The following is a 15277-nucleotide window of genomic DNA, read 5'->3' on the forward strand; positions in this document are numbered from 1 at the left end:
GTGAAGCATAATAGCTCTTCCTCGTGTAACAAAGGGAGAGGTAGGTAGCTGTGCAACATCAGTTGTGAGTACTCTGGATCATCATCCTCTCCTGACTTCTTAGGGACTATGCCAGTGTTTCAGCCTCTCCCTCTGTAATGGCTCTTCCTTGTAAACATTTAAACATGCTCAAGTCTTGTCTTTCAAAACAAAACAAAACACTCCCCACCTTGTAGCTCTCTCCCGTAGTCCCCTTTAGCTTCTACTGCCATGTTTCTATATCTTTCTCAGGCCAGACTTGCAAAACTTAACTATACTTATCATTAAACACTTTCTGCACATTTTCTTGGCTGCTGCTTTTCTTTGCAAGTTTCTCTTCATCTGCCTGTTCTTAAATGTTCGTATTCCTCATAGACCACTTTCTTTTCTCTTTCTACTCATAGGTCTTGAGTGACCTAACCTAAAGGTCCCCAACCCCCTACTGTCTAAGACACTCCTCCTACTGTCTGTTCTCAATACAGAAGCTAGAGTGATCTGTAAGTGAGTTAGATCATGAATCCTCTGCTCAAAATCCTCCAACTCAGAGGTCCCCAATCCCCGGGCCAAGGACCAGTACCTGTCTGTGGCCTGTTAGGAACCTGATTGATTGCACAGCAGGTAGTGAGCAGTAGGCGAGTGAACGAAGGTTCATCTTATATTTGCAGTTGCTCTCCAGCGCTGGCATCACTGCCTCAGCTCCACCTCAGATCATCAGGGATTAGATTCTCATAGGAGCACTGGTCCCTGGTGCCAAAAAGGTTGGGGACTGCTGACTTAACTTACTTCTTTGGATGGACTGACTCCATGACTTAGTATACACTGATAACTTCTATATCTCTAGGACCATACCTCTTTCTGATTTCCAGACTTGTAGGTCCAGCTTCTTTTCTTCTATGTCTCACAAACAGTTTAGACTCCATAACCTTCAACCTTGAACCTCCATCTGTGTTTCAACATTATTTTCTATGTCAGTGAATAGCACTACCATTTACCCTGTTGCCGAGGCCAGAGACCCCTCTCTTCCCATTTTTCTTCGTAATTCTTGGTTGTGATTATTCTGATAAAATAAACTAGTTTTAAATTGTTTGTACCATTTTTCTTGATTGTTGATTATACATTCTAGTTTTCATTAGTATAAATTCAGGAGTTATTAGATACATTCGATATTTTTAGGCCATTTCACTCAATTATTAGTGACTAATACAGATCTAAAATGATAAATTTTCATTAAGAATTTTAGTTTACATAAATCAAAATGAAAATTTGTGGATATTTTAGTAATAATTGACTTTAAAGCTTAAATTCGTGAATAACAGATTGAAGTGAATGGCACCTTTTTGCATTCACATAGTACCTACAGACAGGTATAATTGATATAGATTGTGAAAGAGAGGTTTAATGTATTAGATTTTGTTCCAATCTGAATTGAAAATTGTATTTACTAATAGATCAGTTATAATTGAAGTTTTAGGTTGTTTATGCCTCAGCTTATTCAAAAGAAATTACTTGGTTTTCTTGATCAGTCTTTTAAAAAGCAAATTCTCAAGCTGGCTTTATTCCCTTTTTGGCTTACTCTGATATTTACAATAAAATAGATTATTTTGAAAGAATAAGCCACAACAAGGAGCAAGGATTATGCTTCATAAACAGATGATTTTTGACTTTTATACAATATTCACTTTAGTGAGGCTTAGATTTCATGCTACCTTTTTGAGCCAATGGGCTTGTTCTCATCTGTATTTGTTTTTTTCTTTAGATATTAGGATTAAGGAAGAAGAACCTGATCCCGAAGAGTGGCAGCTCAGTGGTGATTCTACACTGAATACCAATGATCTAACACACTTAAGAGTACAGGTGGTAGATGAAGAAGGGGACCAACAACATCAAGAAGGAAAAAGACTTCGGAGGGTAGCTTGCACCTGTCCCAACTGTAAAGAAGGTGGTGGGAGGTATGCACACATGAAACATTATTTTCTTTTCAAGACTGCTAATATCATCACCCTAATTTTTGAAATACTGCATGCCATATCACTTAATTATGGGATATTATTCATTACATGATCATTTTGTGTGTATGTATGAGTGTGGCAGAAAAAGTTAAGAGAAGAAATTATATAAAAAAATTCCAACTCCTAAAGCTCCTTTTAAAACTAAAATTACCTAGTTTGCTTTTTCTTGAAAAACAGTGTAACAGGTGCCATTTAACAGGCTCATATCAGAAATTAGCCTATTTGCAAACTGGCAATGAAATTTGCTTAAATACAGATAAAAAGCTGATTCTTAGCTTGAGAATAGCAGTTGTATAAACATAAAAAGTTCAGAAATAGTTGATAAGCATAAGCATTTCCATTTTCAACAGAAATGAATAATAAGCATTAATGTCAGAATTTTTAAAAAAGTAGAACTGTATTTCAGTTTAATGTTTCTAAAAATAAACTAGGACAACATCATGACAGGAAAAACTCAAAACACATCAGTAATTATATCAAATGTGGATGGATTAAGCTTAATAATTAAGAAATTGAGACACATTATGTTTAAAAAACAAAATCCAACCTTATGTTGATTATAAGGAACACCTCAGATAAATTGGTACAGGAATGTTAAAGATAAAAGGATGAAAGAAGATTAGGGAAATGTTAACAAAAATAAAACGTGGATAGCAGTGCTAGTATTAGGCAAGGTAGGATTAATGTGAAAATCATCAATAGACAGAGGTATATTTCTTAATGTAAACTTTTTACCAAGACAATTTAATAATCATGCTACCTTGTCCCCCACAGCTTTGAAATATACAGAATTAAAAGTGATAGAACTTTAAAGAATAAGTAAAATAGGCCAGACCTTGACCCTCAGTTAGATTTGACTTTCATAAACAGTTATCTTGAAAGTTCCTCTAAAAATGAGAGTAAATTTCAGAACTTATTGCCTAACTAGAATCACATGCTTACCTATATAAACTGACCAAAACAATTCAAAGAATACATAAAATTTCAAACAACTGAATAATTACCAGTAAATACAAGTATCTAAGTATCAGATGCAAAAGCAAATCCACTTTGGAAGCTCTAGTGGTAAAGCTCTAGAGTAAGACACTGGGTCCAAATCCCTCTTGTTTGTGCTTTTACAAGGTTATTTTCAGCCTCTCTATGCCTCACAAGACTGTCTAGAACACAGTAAGCTCTCAACGATCATGGTTGTTATTCATTACTTTTATTAAGAATAGGCTGACCAATGTGCAAATCAATAAGACCAACTCAAAGGCAGATAGAAAATCTCTATTAGGTCAAGCTCACTAACTGTATTAATAGTATTTTTTGTCTGTTTAATGAACAGTGCCATTTCTGAGAGGTATGTTATAAAAGCCTTTCATTATGACTGTAGATTTGGTTAGTATGTCTTTAGCCCTTTTCTCTTAAAAAAAAGTGCAGCTTGTTGCTAGTGTAATTGAACATCACACATAGGAATGCTACGTTTTCTAGGATTTGACATTTTCAGTGATAGAGGATTACTGTATTTTGTAAATGGAAGTACCACGACTAAAAACAATGCTATAAATAGAGTGATGTCATTTGTTTCCAAAGACTATTGATATACTAAAGTAATACGAAAATAATAAAGTGAGATATTTTGTGGCAAACTTAGGGGGTAAGGTTAGGACTGTAATCCACGAATTATCTTGGGGTAAATGCAACCACACGCGCCACTGGTGAATATTTTTGGGGGAAATGGGTTAATTTAATAGATATATTTTTAAGAATTTTATTTTAATGCATGCTCATAAAAATTCAGAAATATAGAAGAATATTAAAAGAATATAAAAACCCCACTTTAAGGTAACCATTGTGACATTTTTTTTTATTTTATTATATTTTAAAGTAGAATCATCTTCTCACTGTGTTACATGTCTGCTCTTATTTTGAAAATTTTTGTGACCCTATTTCCAAGTCTATATAGAGTCTGCATCAAATGTTTTTTTTTTTGGCTGTATAGTAGTCTATTGTATGGATGCATAAGAATTTAACTTATTTTTTTTTGAAGTTTATTGTCATTTTAATTCTTACATATATATTTTTGCACATTCGTCTGATTATTTCATCAGTGTAAGTTGGCAGAAGAGGGATTCTTGGATCAAAGAGAATTTTCTGCTAGAAAAGCTGTATCAATTTATACTTTTACCAGAGGTGTATGAGAGTATCTGCTTTCCCACACTCTTGCCAGTAATTGGTTTTATCGTTTTTTTAAATGTTTAAAAAGTCTGACAGATGAAAATATAATATCTCAATATTGCTTTATTATATTTTATTACTTTGTGAGATTGAACCTTTTTTGGTATGTTATTTTACCATTTAAAAATTTTTTTTGAATTGTTTTTTGTCTTGTGAATTTGTTAATTTGTGTGTTTAACTGTCATATATGCAGATATTTTTTCTGGGTTTATATTGCCTTTCAACTTTATGTCAGTGGTTTGCAAAACACATTGTTACACAAAGAATGAGTTTCATCGCTTCAAGTTTGCAAAGTTTTTAAGAAGAAAATTTTTAGTTGGTCAGTCTTCATAAGATGCTTTGTTATGCTGCTAAAAAATTTCCCTATCCTGAGGATTGTAAAAGTCTTAACATTTATTTCTAGTTTTGTGAGTTCATTTTAAAATAACTATTCTAAGCAATCAAAATTGAAATTCTTAAGGAAAAAACTCTATATTATTTCTTAGAGCTCATTTGAACAAAATTCAGCCAGCGCGTGTATGTGTGTGTGCGCGTGTGTGCATGTGTGTGTGTGTGTGTGTGTGTGTGTGTGTGTACATAGTAGGCACAATTATATCATTGATAGTTGATGCATCTAATTAATAAAAACATAGTAAATTCAAAATATTCCAAAGTGTTCTGCAATGGTGAGATAGGTGGTACTTAAAAGATATTAGAATGTTGGCCTTATTTTCTCAGCCATATCTTTAAAAAAAAAAAAGAAAAGAAAGAACGTGTAAGGTGGCATCTTTAGAGAGTTAAATTTCATTTGTTTACTCTTTTAGCAAAATGTAAAATATAATTATATTAATATTCATATGATCATTTATTCAGTATTAAGCAGAACCAACCTTCAGAAACTTTAGTGCAAGAGACACATAATTTTAATAAAGTGAAATAAATTCTAAAGGCATTATTGTTATGTAGGTTTGTGTGGATTAAACATCAATCCATATTTTTAAAATTAAGTTATTTTGCAAAATCTCTTTTCTTTGTCAGTATTTCAGTTTGTGTCCCGTTTCTCCCATCCCAAGCAAAAGAAAGACTTGGTTTATTTAACTTTTCTTAATCCCTCTACCTTTAGTTTGTGTCACTCTGTCTTGGCATTAATACATTATTTGCAACATGTTTAGGAACTCAATAGCAGAAACTTAAAATTCTTAGGTTTTTTTCAGGTTATTTAATAGGTATTGGTGGAATGATTATGAAAATCAAGAAGAAAACTTATGGCTAAATCCTTTATTACCTGGTTTGTTAGGAAATTTACTTCAATTCTTTTCCTTCTTTTACCTCACATGCCATAAATTCTTATCTAGCATATCTAGATCTTATCTGGAATAAAATTTCCTTTTTAAATTGAAACTTAGACCTGGGTATTGAGCTTTTCCCTTAAATTATATATTTGTGTGTGCCCCTGTCTCCATTGTTTCCTTTCTTAGATGCCTGTCCCATTTCCAAACAGTGAATATTTTTCATTTCCTTATAATGAATACCTTTAATATTTTAAAACATCTTTCCCTGGCTTCTTGGTTCTTTGAGAACCCAAATTTGTTGCTGTAATATGTTACAATCTTGTGCTTTGTTAGTTTTCTCAAGCTAAATTTTTGTTTGCTAAGTTAGTGAAATAGTACTTTTGAGTTTATAAAAGCACATTGATTCACCTTAGTGGTAGGCTTAGAAGAGAGGCAAGAAGTCTTGAGTACAACAGTGAACTGAATTGGATTCTCTGTGAAATTGCTGTGGTGAACACAATATGTAAAATTGGTTTGTACACCAATAGCCACAAGCATTGCTCTTTTCTTAGGGCTATTTAAGAATAAATAAAATAAATTTAAATATCTAAATTAAGCGGAAACAATATTGGCTTTGGTTAAGACTTTGGCATTGCAGGTGAACCAGAAAAACCTGTTTCATTCAACACAGCTCTTTGAAGAGAGTTGTAGAAATTGGGGGTGGACTGGAGCAGAAACTAGAATTGTATTAGATTATGACATCCTTGCCCTTGAGACAACAGCATGACTCCTCCTTGTCTTTACTTATGCTATTCCTCTGCCTGGAATGCCTTCCCTCCTTTCTATCTAAATCCTACCCACCTCCACGAAGCCTTCTCTAACTACTGGAGCCCACATTGATGTCTCCCTGTTCAGAACACCTATGGCATCTAACAGCCAGCACTGCACCGTTTAGCACTGTTTGTCCTATGGCAATTTCACATGCTACTGAGTGTGAGTACATTAAAATATAAATGTGGGGAAATATGCATTTTTCCAGTAAAAATTGAAAAATGATAGGTATATATACAGGAGGATTTTCAGGCTTACGGAAGGTTTATAGGCTATAGCTAGACTGTGAGATTGGGGGAGGAGGGGAAGTTGGGGGGGTCTTAAATGTACCTTTTTTAATCTCAGAAACATTGCAAAATTTATATAATGTGATTTTGACGTTGAATAGAAAATTTCAAGTTTTTTTATAAATTCATTTTTATTCAATAACTAGCCTAATTTCTTTTAAGCTTGAGTATTAAGTAGTATTTAATACTATTTGGATATCAGTTCTGGAATCAAAAAAATTTTCTTCTTGCTTAGGCCTTATAAGATACCTCTGTTCACCTATCTAATAAGCACATATCTCCCAAACCCTGTTCTTGGTATCAGATACTGAAATGTAACAAATGTCAAATTTTGCGATGTGGAGAAACTTTATAATTATATCTCTGATGTATAATTTTGGGTGTCTTTGCATGGTTACTACAAAGAGAATTTTAACTGTAAAGATAATTTTGACTTACATGTATTTCATATAGTACTGAGGAAACCAAGACAATAGCTTTGTCCAGAATTTTTCTTCGACTTTCTCCAGTGTGTATTCAGGGTGTGGCCATACAAATTCATGAATAAATGTGCTTAAATCATTGTTAATTAAAGTCTGCTTAAGGTGCCCATCTACCTTTTATTTGTACCTATGATTAGTTACGCATTCATGCTTGATTTATTTACTTTTTAAATTAGCTGACGTGGTGACTTTGAGTAGACAGACCATTTGGTTTCCCATACAACTAAATTGGATTGGGCTTATGTATAGACTTTGTGAATGGCCCTGACAGAATAATAAATAGTTAATTATACATTATATATGATGTGTCCTTTTAAATTCTATTATACTTGAGTATATTTACAGTTGGACAGCAATTGCATTCTGGAGTAAAATTTATATGTTTGAGATATAAATTTTTATTTAAATTGCTTTTAAATGGTCTTGGTTTCTGATTGACTTCATGATGATAATGTCTTCTACTTGAAATTCAACATGGGATTATATGATATATGTGGTAATGTTTATTTGAATATTTTCATATAAGTATATATTATTCTGTGTGTGTTTTTTAGAGGTACCAATCTTGGGAAAAAGAAGCAACACATTTGTCATATTCCAGGATGTGGTAAAGTCTATGGGAAGACCTCACATCTGAGAGCTCATCTGCGTTGGCATTCTGGGGAGCGCCCTTTTATTTGTAACTGGATGTTCTGTGGTAAAAGATTTACTCGAAGTGATGAATTACAGAGGCACAGAAGAACACATACAGGTTACTAATATTTACTTTTAACAGACAAAACGAATTATAGGGGTATTTACTACCTTGAAAGTTTTTTTTAGCATACCTTATTGAACTGAATTTTAGAATATATGACCAATCACATCAAATTTTTATCTTCAGTAACACCAATTTCAAAACGCTATTTCCAAACAAGGCAGTATGGCTTATCTTATAAAATTACATTTTATTTTATGCAGACTTCCGTTAGCCTTTTTTCCTTTTTTAGCTAGCTTTTTGTTTTGTTTTGACATTGTTGAATGTCTTAAGCCACATTTATGTTGTTGTTTATTATGTTAATGTTTTAAATTAGTCATCTGCTTTTACTCTTGATCTTATTCTTTCTTCCTCCTCCTTAAAACTTTAATAAAGAATAATTCCTTTTCCTCTGATGAATTTAAGCATTTCACCTTTTTTCTTATTTTAGTATCTGTGAGGTAAGCAAAAGACATTTCATTGAGGAATAACTAAGGCATGTTGATGTCAAGATTCTTTCATTCTTTCATTTAATTATTTTTATATATTGTTGTACGGTGGTTACATGAAATGGATTTAGGAATGACCCAAACTGAATCCTATTTTATTACTACTTAAAGATGGTTTTCTCCTGCTACCATGTAATCATCAAGGAGTTCATCAGTCTGCTCAATACTGAAGAATTGAAAAAATAATATAATGAACTTGAGTCCCTAGAGAGCTTAGAAAGAAGAAGCATGGTGAAATTAAAGACATTATGGATTTTGAAATCTCCTAGATTTGGATTCAAATCCAAGTACTCTGTTAGATTAAGCAAATAAGCCGTCTCTGACTCTGGTTTCACACCTACATTGCTTTAAATATAACATAAAATAACCTGTAGAGTATTTGGTAGTATACATATTAAACGATCTACTTGTTTTTGTTTCTGTCTCACTCATCACGTAGGTAGACAGATGAGCTGTTTGTAACTGCAACAGACAAGAAAGTAGATAAAGTATGCTCAGAGGCAGAGATCATTATGACTTGGAATAGTAAGGCATTGTTGGGCAGTGGGCTGGGATAGTAGACCTTATGGTGGCCCTGTAACAGACTTTTCCTCAGTGGAATTTGATCAGCAAGATATAAAAAGCAATGTAAAATGGGGAAAAAGATCTATGATCAAGTAAGTTTGGAAAACATTGGGTTAAAGAGCGTTACTACACGTCCATTCAAGACAGTACCTTTTATGGACCTTGAGCACTGTGCATCTCTTTAAGTGGGGGTATGTAATGTGTGTAGCATTTCTCAACTGTCTTTGATCATTGTGCCATTTGCCATGGAACATTTCTCAGGACTGTTGTTCCAAAAGAAACTTTATGAAATAGCTTCCCAGAAAGAATAGAATAATATAGTATGTGAATAAAAGAGGTGAGACAGTTTGACATGAAGATGAGATTTTTATATAACACATTTCTGTTAACTAGGATTGAGCCACAATCCTAGTTATTTGCAAGTTAGTCTTTCATTCCCATACCACTTGTTACAGTGGTGAAGTTTTGATATTTAAGGAAGATATGTCTGGCATTGATTTGTTGGATCGGAGAAGGGAAAGAGTAGGTGTCATTGCAATATAGTTTAGGCATGAAGTCTGATGAGGACCTAACCTAGAGTAGAAGTGTTAGAATAGAAGATAGGTAAGACATTTTGAAGAAAATACTAGATTTGATTGATTTCTCTCTGGATTCCTTTTAGGCTGGCCTTTTGCCTTCTAGTAATCCTCTTACACAGTAGGTCTCCAACATATTAGAATTTAGTCAGTCTTTTGTATTAAAAATATTTTATTCATGTTGGGAAATAAATTTAGGCATCAGGGTCTTCTTAACTTTAACATGATATGTTAGGCTTGCTCTTGATTATTCCAGCCGAAATCAAGTCATCTAGCCATCTGTTATTCTTGGAATTACTCAATCTTATTGGACCTCAAGCTTGCATCTTTCCTTTAATCTAGAAGTATGCTGTGTAGTTACTTGAATTCAGATTTCAGAGTTGAAGGTTTATTATGGATATGACATGTGAGTAATACTTTAAATAGCTTAAAACAGCGTATTTTTCTTTACAGAAGTACAGTAAGTCCTCTAACGTTGTCAATAGGTTCTTGGAAACTGAGACTTCAAGTGAAAGGATGTATAACAAAATCAGTTTTACCAAAGGCTAATTGATATAAACAAGAGTTAAGTTCCTATGGCATATTTCTGGTCACAAAAACACCAAAACTTCTAAATAAGGACCCAAAACACTTCTAATATTAAACATTGAAATACATGTCTACTATGTATATACTTAAGAAAGATGAAGAAAAACGAGAATTATTTTCCAACTCACTTATCCCAATTCACGGTTGCCAGTGGCCAGAGTCTCTCCCAGTATCTCTGGGCACAAGGTGGAAACCAGCCCTGGGCAAGAGGCCCTTCCAGCGTGGGGTACACTCACACCACCTCCCACCCACCAACACACACACTCAGACTGAAACCATGTAGACACACTAATTCACCTCACATGAACATTTTTGGAATGTTGGAGGAAACCAGAGTACCTGGAAAAAACCCACATAGACATGGGCAGAGCGCCAAACTCCAGAGATAGTGGCCTTGCTGGAAATCAGTTATTTTTCCTTCATCATTATAACAAAATGACGAACTAAACGATTTTATTCAAGGGCCTGCTGTATGTTACAGATGATCATTTTTTAGCTGATGTCTTACAACAGATGTTTCAAAACTTAGCATAGTTTAGGTATTAAAATCTTAACTGAATATCATTCGATAATAAGTTTGAAGGTTGCTTTTCATCAAAAAGTAAAGATGACATTTACTTTGAGGAGAAATATTCTATGAGAGAAATTTCCAGAGGCATCTCATGAAACTAGTACAATTTTAATTGAATTGTTTCCTGTCCTTAACTGTCTTTGTTGACTTATTTTCTTTCTCAAGGAATGATTAGCCTATTAATGTTGAATTTTAAAAACTAAGTAACTTAATTTTATTCCTAACAGGTGAGAAGAAATTTGTTTGTCCAGAATGTTCAAAACGCTTCATGAGAAGTGACCACCTTGCCAAACATATTAAAACACATCAGAATAAAAAGGGTATTCACTCTAGCAGTACAGTGCTGGCATCTGTGGAAGCTGCACGAGATGATACTTTGATTACTGCAGGAGGAACAACACTTATCCTTGCAAATATTCAACAAGGTTCTGTTTCAGGGATAGGAACTGTTAATACTTCCACCACCAGCAATCAAGATATCCTTACCAACACTGAAATACCTTTACAGCTTGTCACAGTTTCTGGAAATGAGACAATGGAGTAAATATTACACAAATACTTATTCATTGTGGTTATTTTTATACAGTAGTGAAAAGAATATTGTTCCTAAGTTCTTAGATATCTTTTTATTGATGTGCAAAAATTTTTGGATTGACAGTAACTTGGTTATACATGACACTGAAATGCCTTACTTTGTATGATATTCCATAGTATATTAAAAATGGTAAAATTGCATGGGTTTTGTAGGTACTTTTGGAATCTAGAAGAAATGAAATTTTACCAAGTTATATAAAGAGAAAATTGAATTTAACAATGAGAATGGTAGTCTAACCAAATGCATCAATCCTGTGTGGTTTAGTGTAAAAATGAGAACATGTTGGTATTTATCTATTGTAAGATAAAAAGTTGGTGGGTGAAAGAAATCATGTTATGATAAAAAAATTTTTGTAATTTTCTTGATGACTGGAATTTTTATTATGCATAACTGACAAATCAAGTTTCCAAGCAAATGTTACATAGCGTAGGCTTTACTTAGCTTATCAATTTGTCATTTTGAAGCTAATTATTTTAATTAGGTTAACTATGTACAATATTTTAAGCATTACTCTTGTAAGATTTTGAAAACTACATTTTAACATGGAACTCTAGGGATAGTCACCTTTTAAATCCTGTTGAAAAGCCATGTTTAAGATTTAATTTGCCAAAATAATGTGTTAATATTTCAATAACAAACTTGGGCAATATAACCAATGTTTAAAATTAAAGTTTAAAATGTATAGGTTGAGGCATTTGGGTGGTAAGAAAATGTTATAGTGAAATATCCCTTTTCTTGCATATTGGAGGACCAAAAAATAAGGTATATTGCGTCTTAGCAGTGATTTTTTTATCCAATCTTGTTTCCAAAAACCATATGTCTGCCAGGGCCTTAAAAGCCATCATGTAAATTACCAGTAAAGTATAACATATGCAAACATAATAAAATCACTTCCATAGTGACAATACTCCAACCATATGGATATTAGTCATAGAAAACTAGCAGTTTTATGATATTTTTTTAAGTCTTTTTTCTTTTGTCTAGGTAGTCAGTCTGCACTTAAATATCAGCATTTTCCTTTTTTGCTTCTTCCCTTAAAATTTATATGTATTCAGTACATTTAATTGAGAAACATGTTTTTTATTATGCTGTATTTTCTTTTTATTTTTTAATTATTGTTTATATTTTCAATTATTAAAAAATGTACAAAATAAAGTTTCATTGCTGGTCTTGTAAGAGCTATCCAATTTTCCTAAATGTATACCTATAACTGCAGCAGTTCACCTATTTCAAAAATTGGGAATTCTGTTCATTTGTTATTCTTAAGACCACCTCAAATTTAAAGGCTACCTTATTGTACGTTTAAAGTGTATTATAACAGTGTGATAGTTAATAAAACACTATTTTTTTTTCTTTTGAGTTTGTTGTGTTCCTATGCATTTAAAGTATTGCAGTGGTATGGTAAGAATCTGTGTGGTTTTTCTTCAGTTTAGCCTTTTATTTGCAGATCATTGATTTCAAACACTAAAATTAAAATTATATTTACTTAAAAAGGGAAAAATAGAGGCACCATCAAATTACTAATTTTTCACCCAAGAATAAGCTTATTAAATAAAACTTTTGAAAAAATCGTTTACCTTTAGCCCACATCGTCATACCAATTTTTTCTTGAGTCATATCAATTTTATCAAAGCCATTTTGCAAACCTTGTGTTTTGTTTGTTCCTCCTGTTAAAACAATGGAGAATATTTTGATTTATCAAAAACTTGAATTTACATGAAGATTTTAAAAAATAATAAGACAAACTTTGGTAATGGTAGCAAGAGCTATTTGAAAAAGTTATATTTTGAATTTGTGTTATGTCTAATAAAGACAAGGTAGGAAAGGACAAATTAATATTAACATGACTGCATTTTAGATACATTTAAGTTAAAAATCCAGTTACTCCCCACATATACGATGGGAGTAAAGATTTTCATTATCTTTCAAGCTCAATCTGACACTGTCAATAACATCTTTGAATGCATAGGACAATTCTAGATAAAGTTTTTCTAAATGTGAGATTTAAGCTTCTGATGTGAAATAGGACTTGGAGTTGTAGAATTTAGTGGAATGTACAATTATTTTCAAGTTATACAGGTTAGAATTTGAATTTTCAAACTCATAATTAAAAATTTTTTAATTTAGGATGTGTGAAGAGGATTATGTTAGAAGGTTGCTCACTTGAGCAAAATACCCATTAAGTCAGGAGATTAAACTTTTTAGAGTGATTGTAGAGGTGTTTTTAAATAATATTGAAATTTTACAGTAAGTTTGTAGAGCGTTTTTGATCCATGAGTTTCCAAGCATATTTTATCAGTTTTTAGAACATGAATGCAGTGAAGAAAGTAAATAGTCTTGAAAATTATTTTAAGTTTTTGGAGTTTTTTGAGTGCCCACTAGAACTATACCAATGAACTTTTGATATTTACCTAACAAATCAAAGTATTCAACCTCCACCTAGGTGATTTTTAAACATTTCTATTTTTGTATTAAAAAATATTGAATATACGCAAAACTATTTGAAGAATTACCTCGAAGTCATTTTTTTTTAGTTAAAAATAGTATTGTGTATGAGTATAACATTTCTTATTGTAAGTATACGCTTTAATAGTTCTTGTCAGTTCCTTTATTTTTGAAAAAGCTAGAGTTAATGCATAGTATATTTACACAGAAATCCTACTTATCAAAACATACTCATCTAGTGGACTAGATGTCTATACCTTAAAATGTTAAAATTTTATTTTCCATTAATGACTTTGAAAAGTAATTCAGTTAACCAAAAAGCACACAAACCTTTGAAAGAGTACACCTATTACAAAAAGATGCCCCATAAGTAACTTTGGGCAAAGTAGTGAAAATGCTTAAATAGTAAACATATATATATATGTACATACAAGCTAAAGGTATGTCAAACATATTTGATGGAAAATAGTATTTTTCATCAGGAAATTCTGGGAGCATTTAAAAATGTCCACAGACCTAGCTTCATCCTTGACTTACCAAATCTACATCTCTGGAGATGAGTATATATGTATTATTTAACATCTTCTAAAATGACTAATAAACATTCCTGGATTAGAATCGTTTAATAGAGCAAGCACCCCCTTGGCATCTTAATTGTAGCTCAGAACTTAATGCTGACTGCTCATGATCCCAGAGTTTGTTAAAAATTTTATTGTAGTCAATATTGTTAGAAATTTGGGGTTATTACTATAATAACATTTGGTTTTAAAATATGTAAGTTGACATATTGGTCATGCTACCTATTAAGACAATTTGGTTTTCAGTGTTAAAGTTGGTAAGAATGGTTTTCAATATAAAAGAACTATTTTTATGTTTAAAACTTTTTGCCATGAATGAATAGTGAGTCTGTTGTCTGATAATGAGCACAAAACAAATTGCTTGTTGGGAGAAAGATCTGATATTTTAGCGAAATCACCCCTTTAGTGTTGGAGACAAAGATATATTGATTTCGCCCCTTTCCTAGTTCGGACAGATTTGCATATAGTCAAATGTATTGTAAATTTATACTAGAGGCAGATAGTGCTCAAGAAAGAAGGGAGGATTTTGAATGGAAAAGTTTTGTAAACTCAGGCAGAGGAAATGGCAGTAGCAGAGGTATAGTGTAGTTTGTTACAGGTGACAGGGAAATTTGAAAAATGGAGTGGCAAAGTTTTGGAGGAGGGGCTGTCTAATTGCAAAGGAGTTCAGAATTTAGTTTTTACCAGTGATTCTTAACCTTTTGGGGATCATAGATCCTAGAAAAATGCACCTTAAATTCAAAGTCAGGATGTTCAAACACTACTTGGGCATCTGAGTTAAGGCCTGAACCTTGGAAAACAGCCACACTTAAGGAACTGGTGGAGGAAGAGGAATTGTTAAGGAGACTCAGAAACTATAGACAGTGTCAAAGATGGTAATAAACACTGAATGTAGCAGTAGAGGTTAAGTCATATGAAAAGCAGGAAATGGCTATAGATTTTGGTAATGAGTGGCCTTTTCAGAATGAGGGGGCGTTTTGTTTTTAATACAAAAATGTGGAAATCTGAAGTGACTGCCC

General features: G+C 32.6%; 1 protein-coding gene across 2 annotated transcripts in view; it reads left to right on the plus strand.

Annotated features, from left to right (window-relative positions):
• The window catches only part of SP3 (Sp3 transcription factor), a 50081-nt gene extending 37487 nt beyond the window's left edge, over nucleotides 1–12594 (plus strand). For both annotated transcript variants that reach the window (XM_011357384.2, XM_023529435.1), the window contains exons 5-7: nucleotides 1775–1967; nucleotides 7652–7848; nucleotides 10868–12594. In XM_011357384.2, the coding sequence (XP_011355686.1) occupies nucleotides 1775–1967; nucleotides 7652–7848; nucleotides 10868–11184 (707 nt within the window). In that variant the 3' untranslated portion in view covers nucleotides 11185–12594. The remainder of the gene's footprint in view (nucleotides 1–1774; nucleotides 1968–7651; nucleotides 7849–10867) is intronic.
• The last annotated feature ends 2683 nt before the right edge of the window (nucleotides 12595–15277 follow it).

The sequence above is a fragment of the Pteropus vampyrus genome, unplaced genomic scaffold (assembly GCF_000151845.1).
Source record: "Pteropus vampyrus isolate Shadow unplaced genomic scaffold, Pvam_2.0 Scaffold2, whole genome shotgun sequence".
Lineage (NCBI taxonomy): Eukaryota > Metazoa > Chordata > Mammalia > Chiroptera > Pteropodidae > Pteropus > Pteropus vampyrus.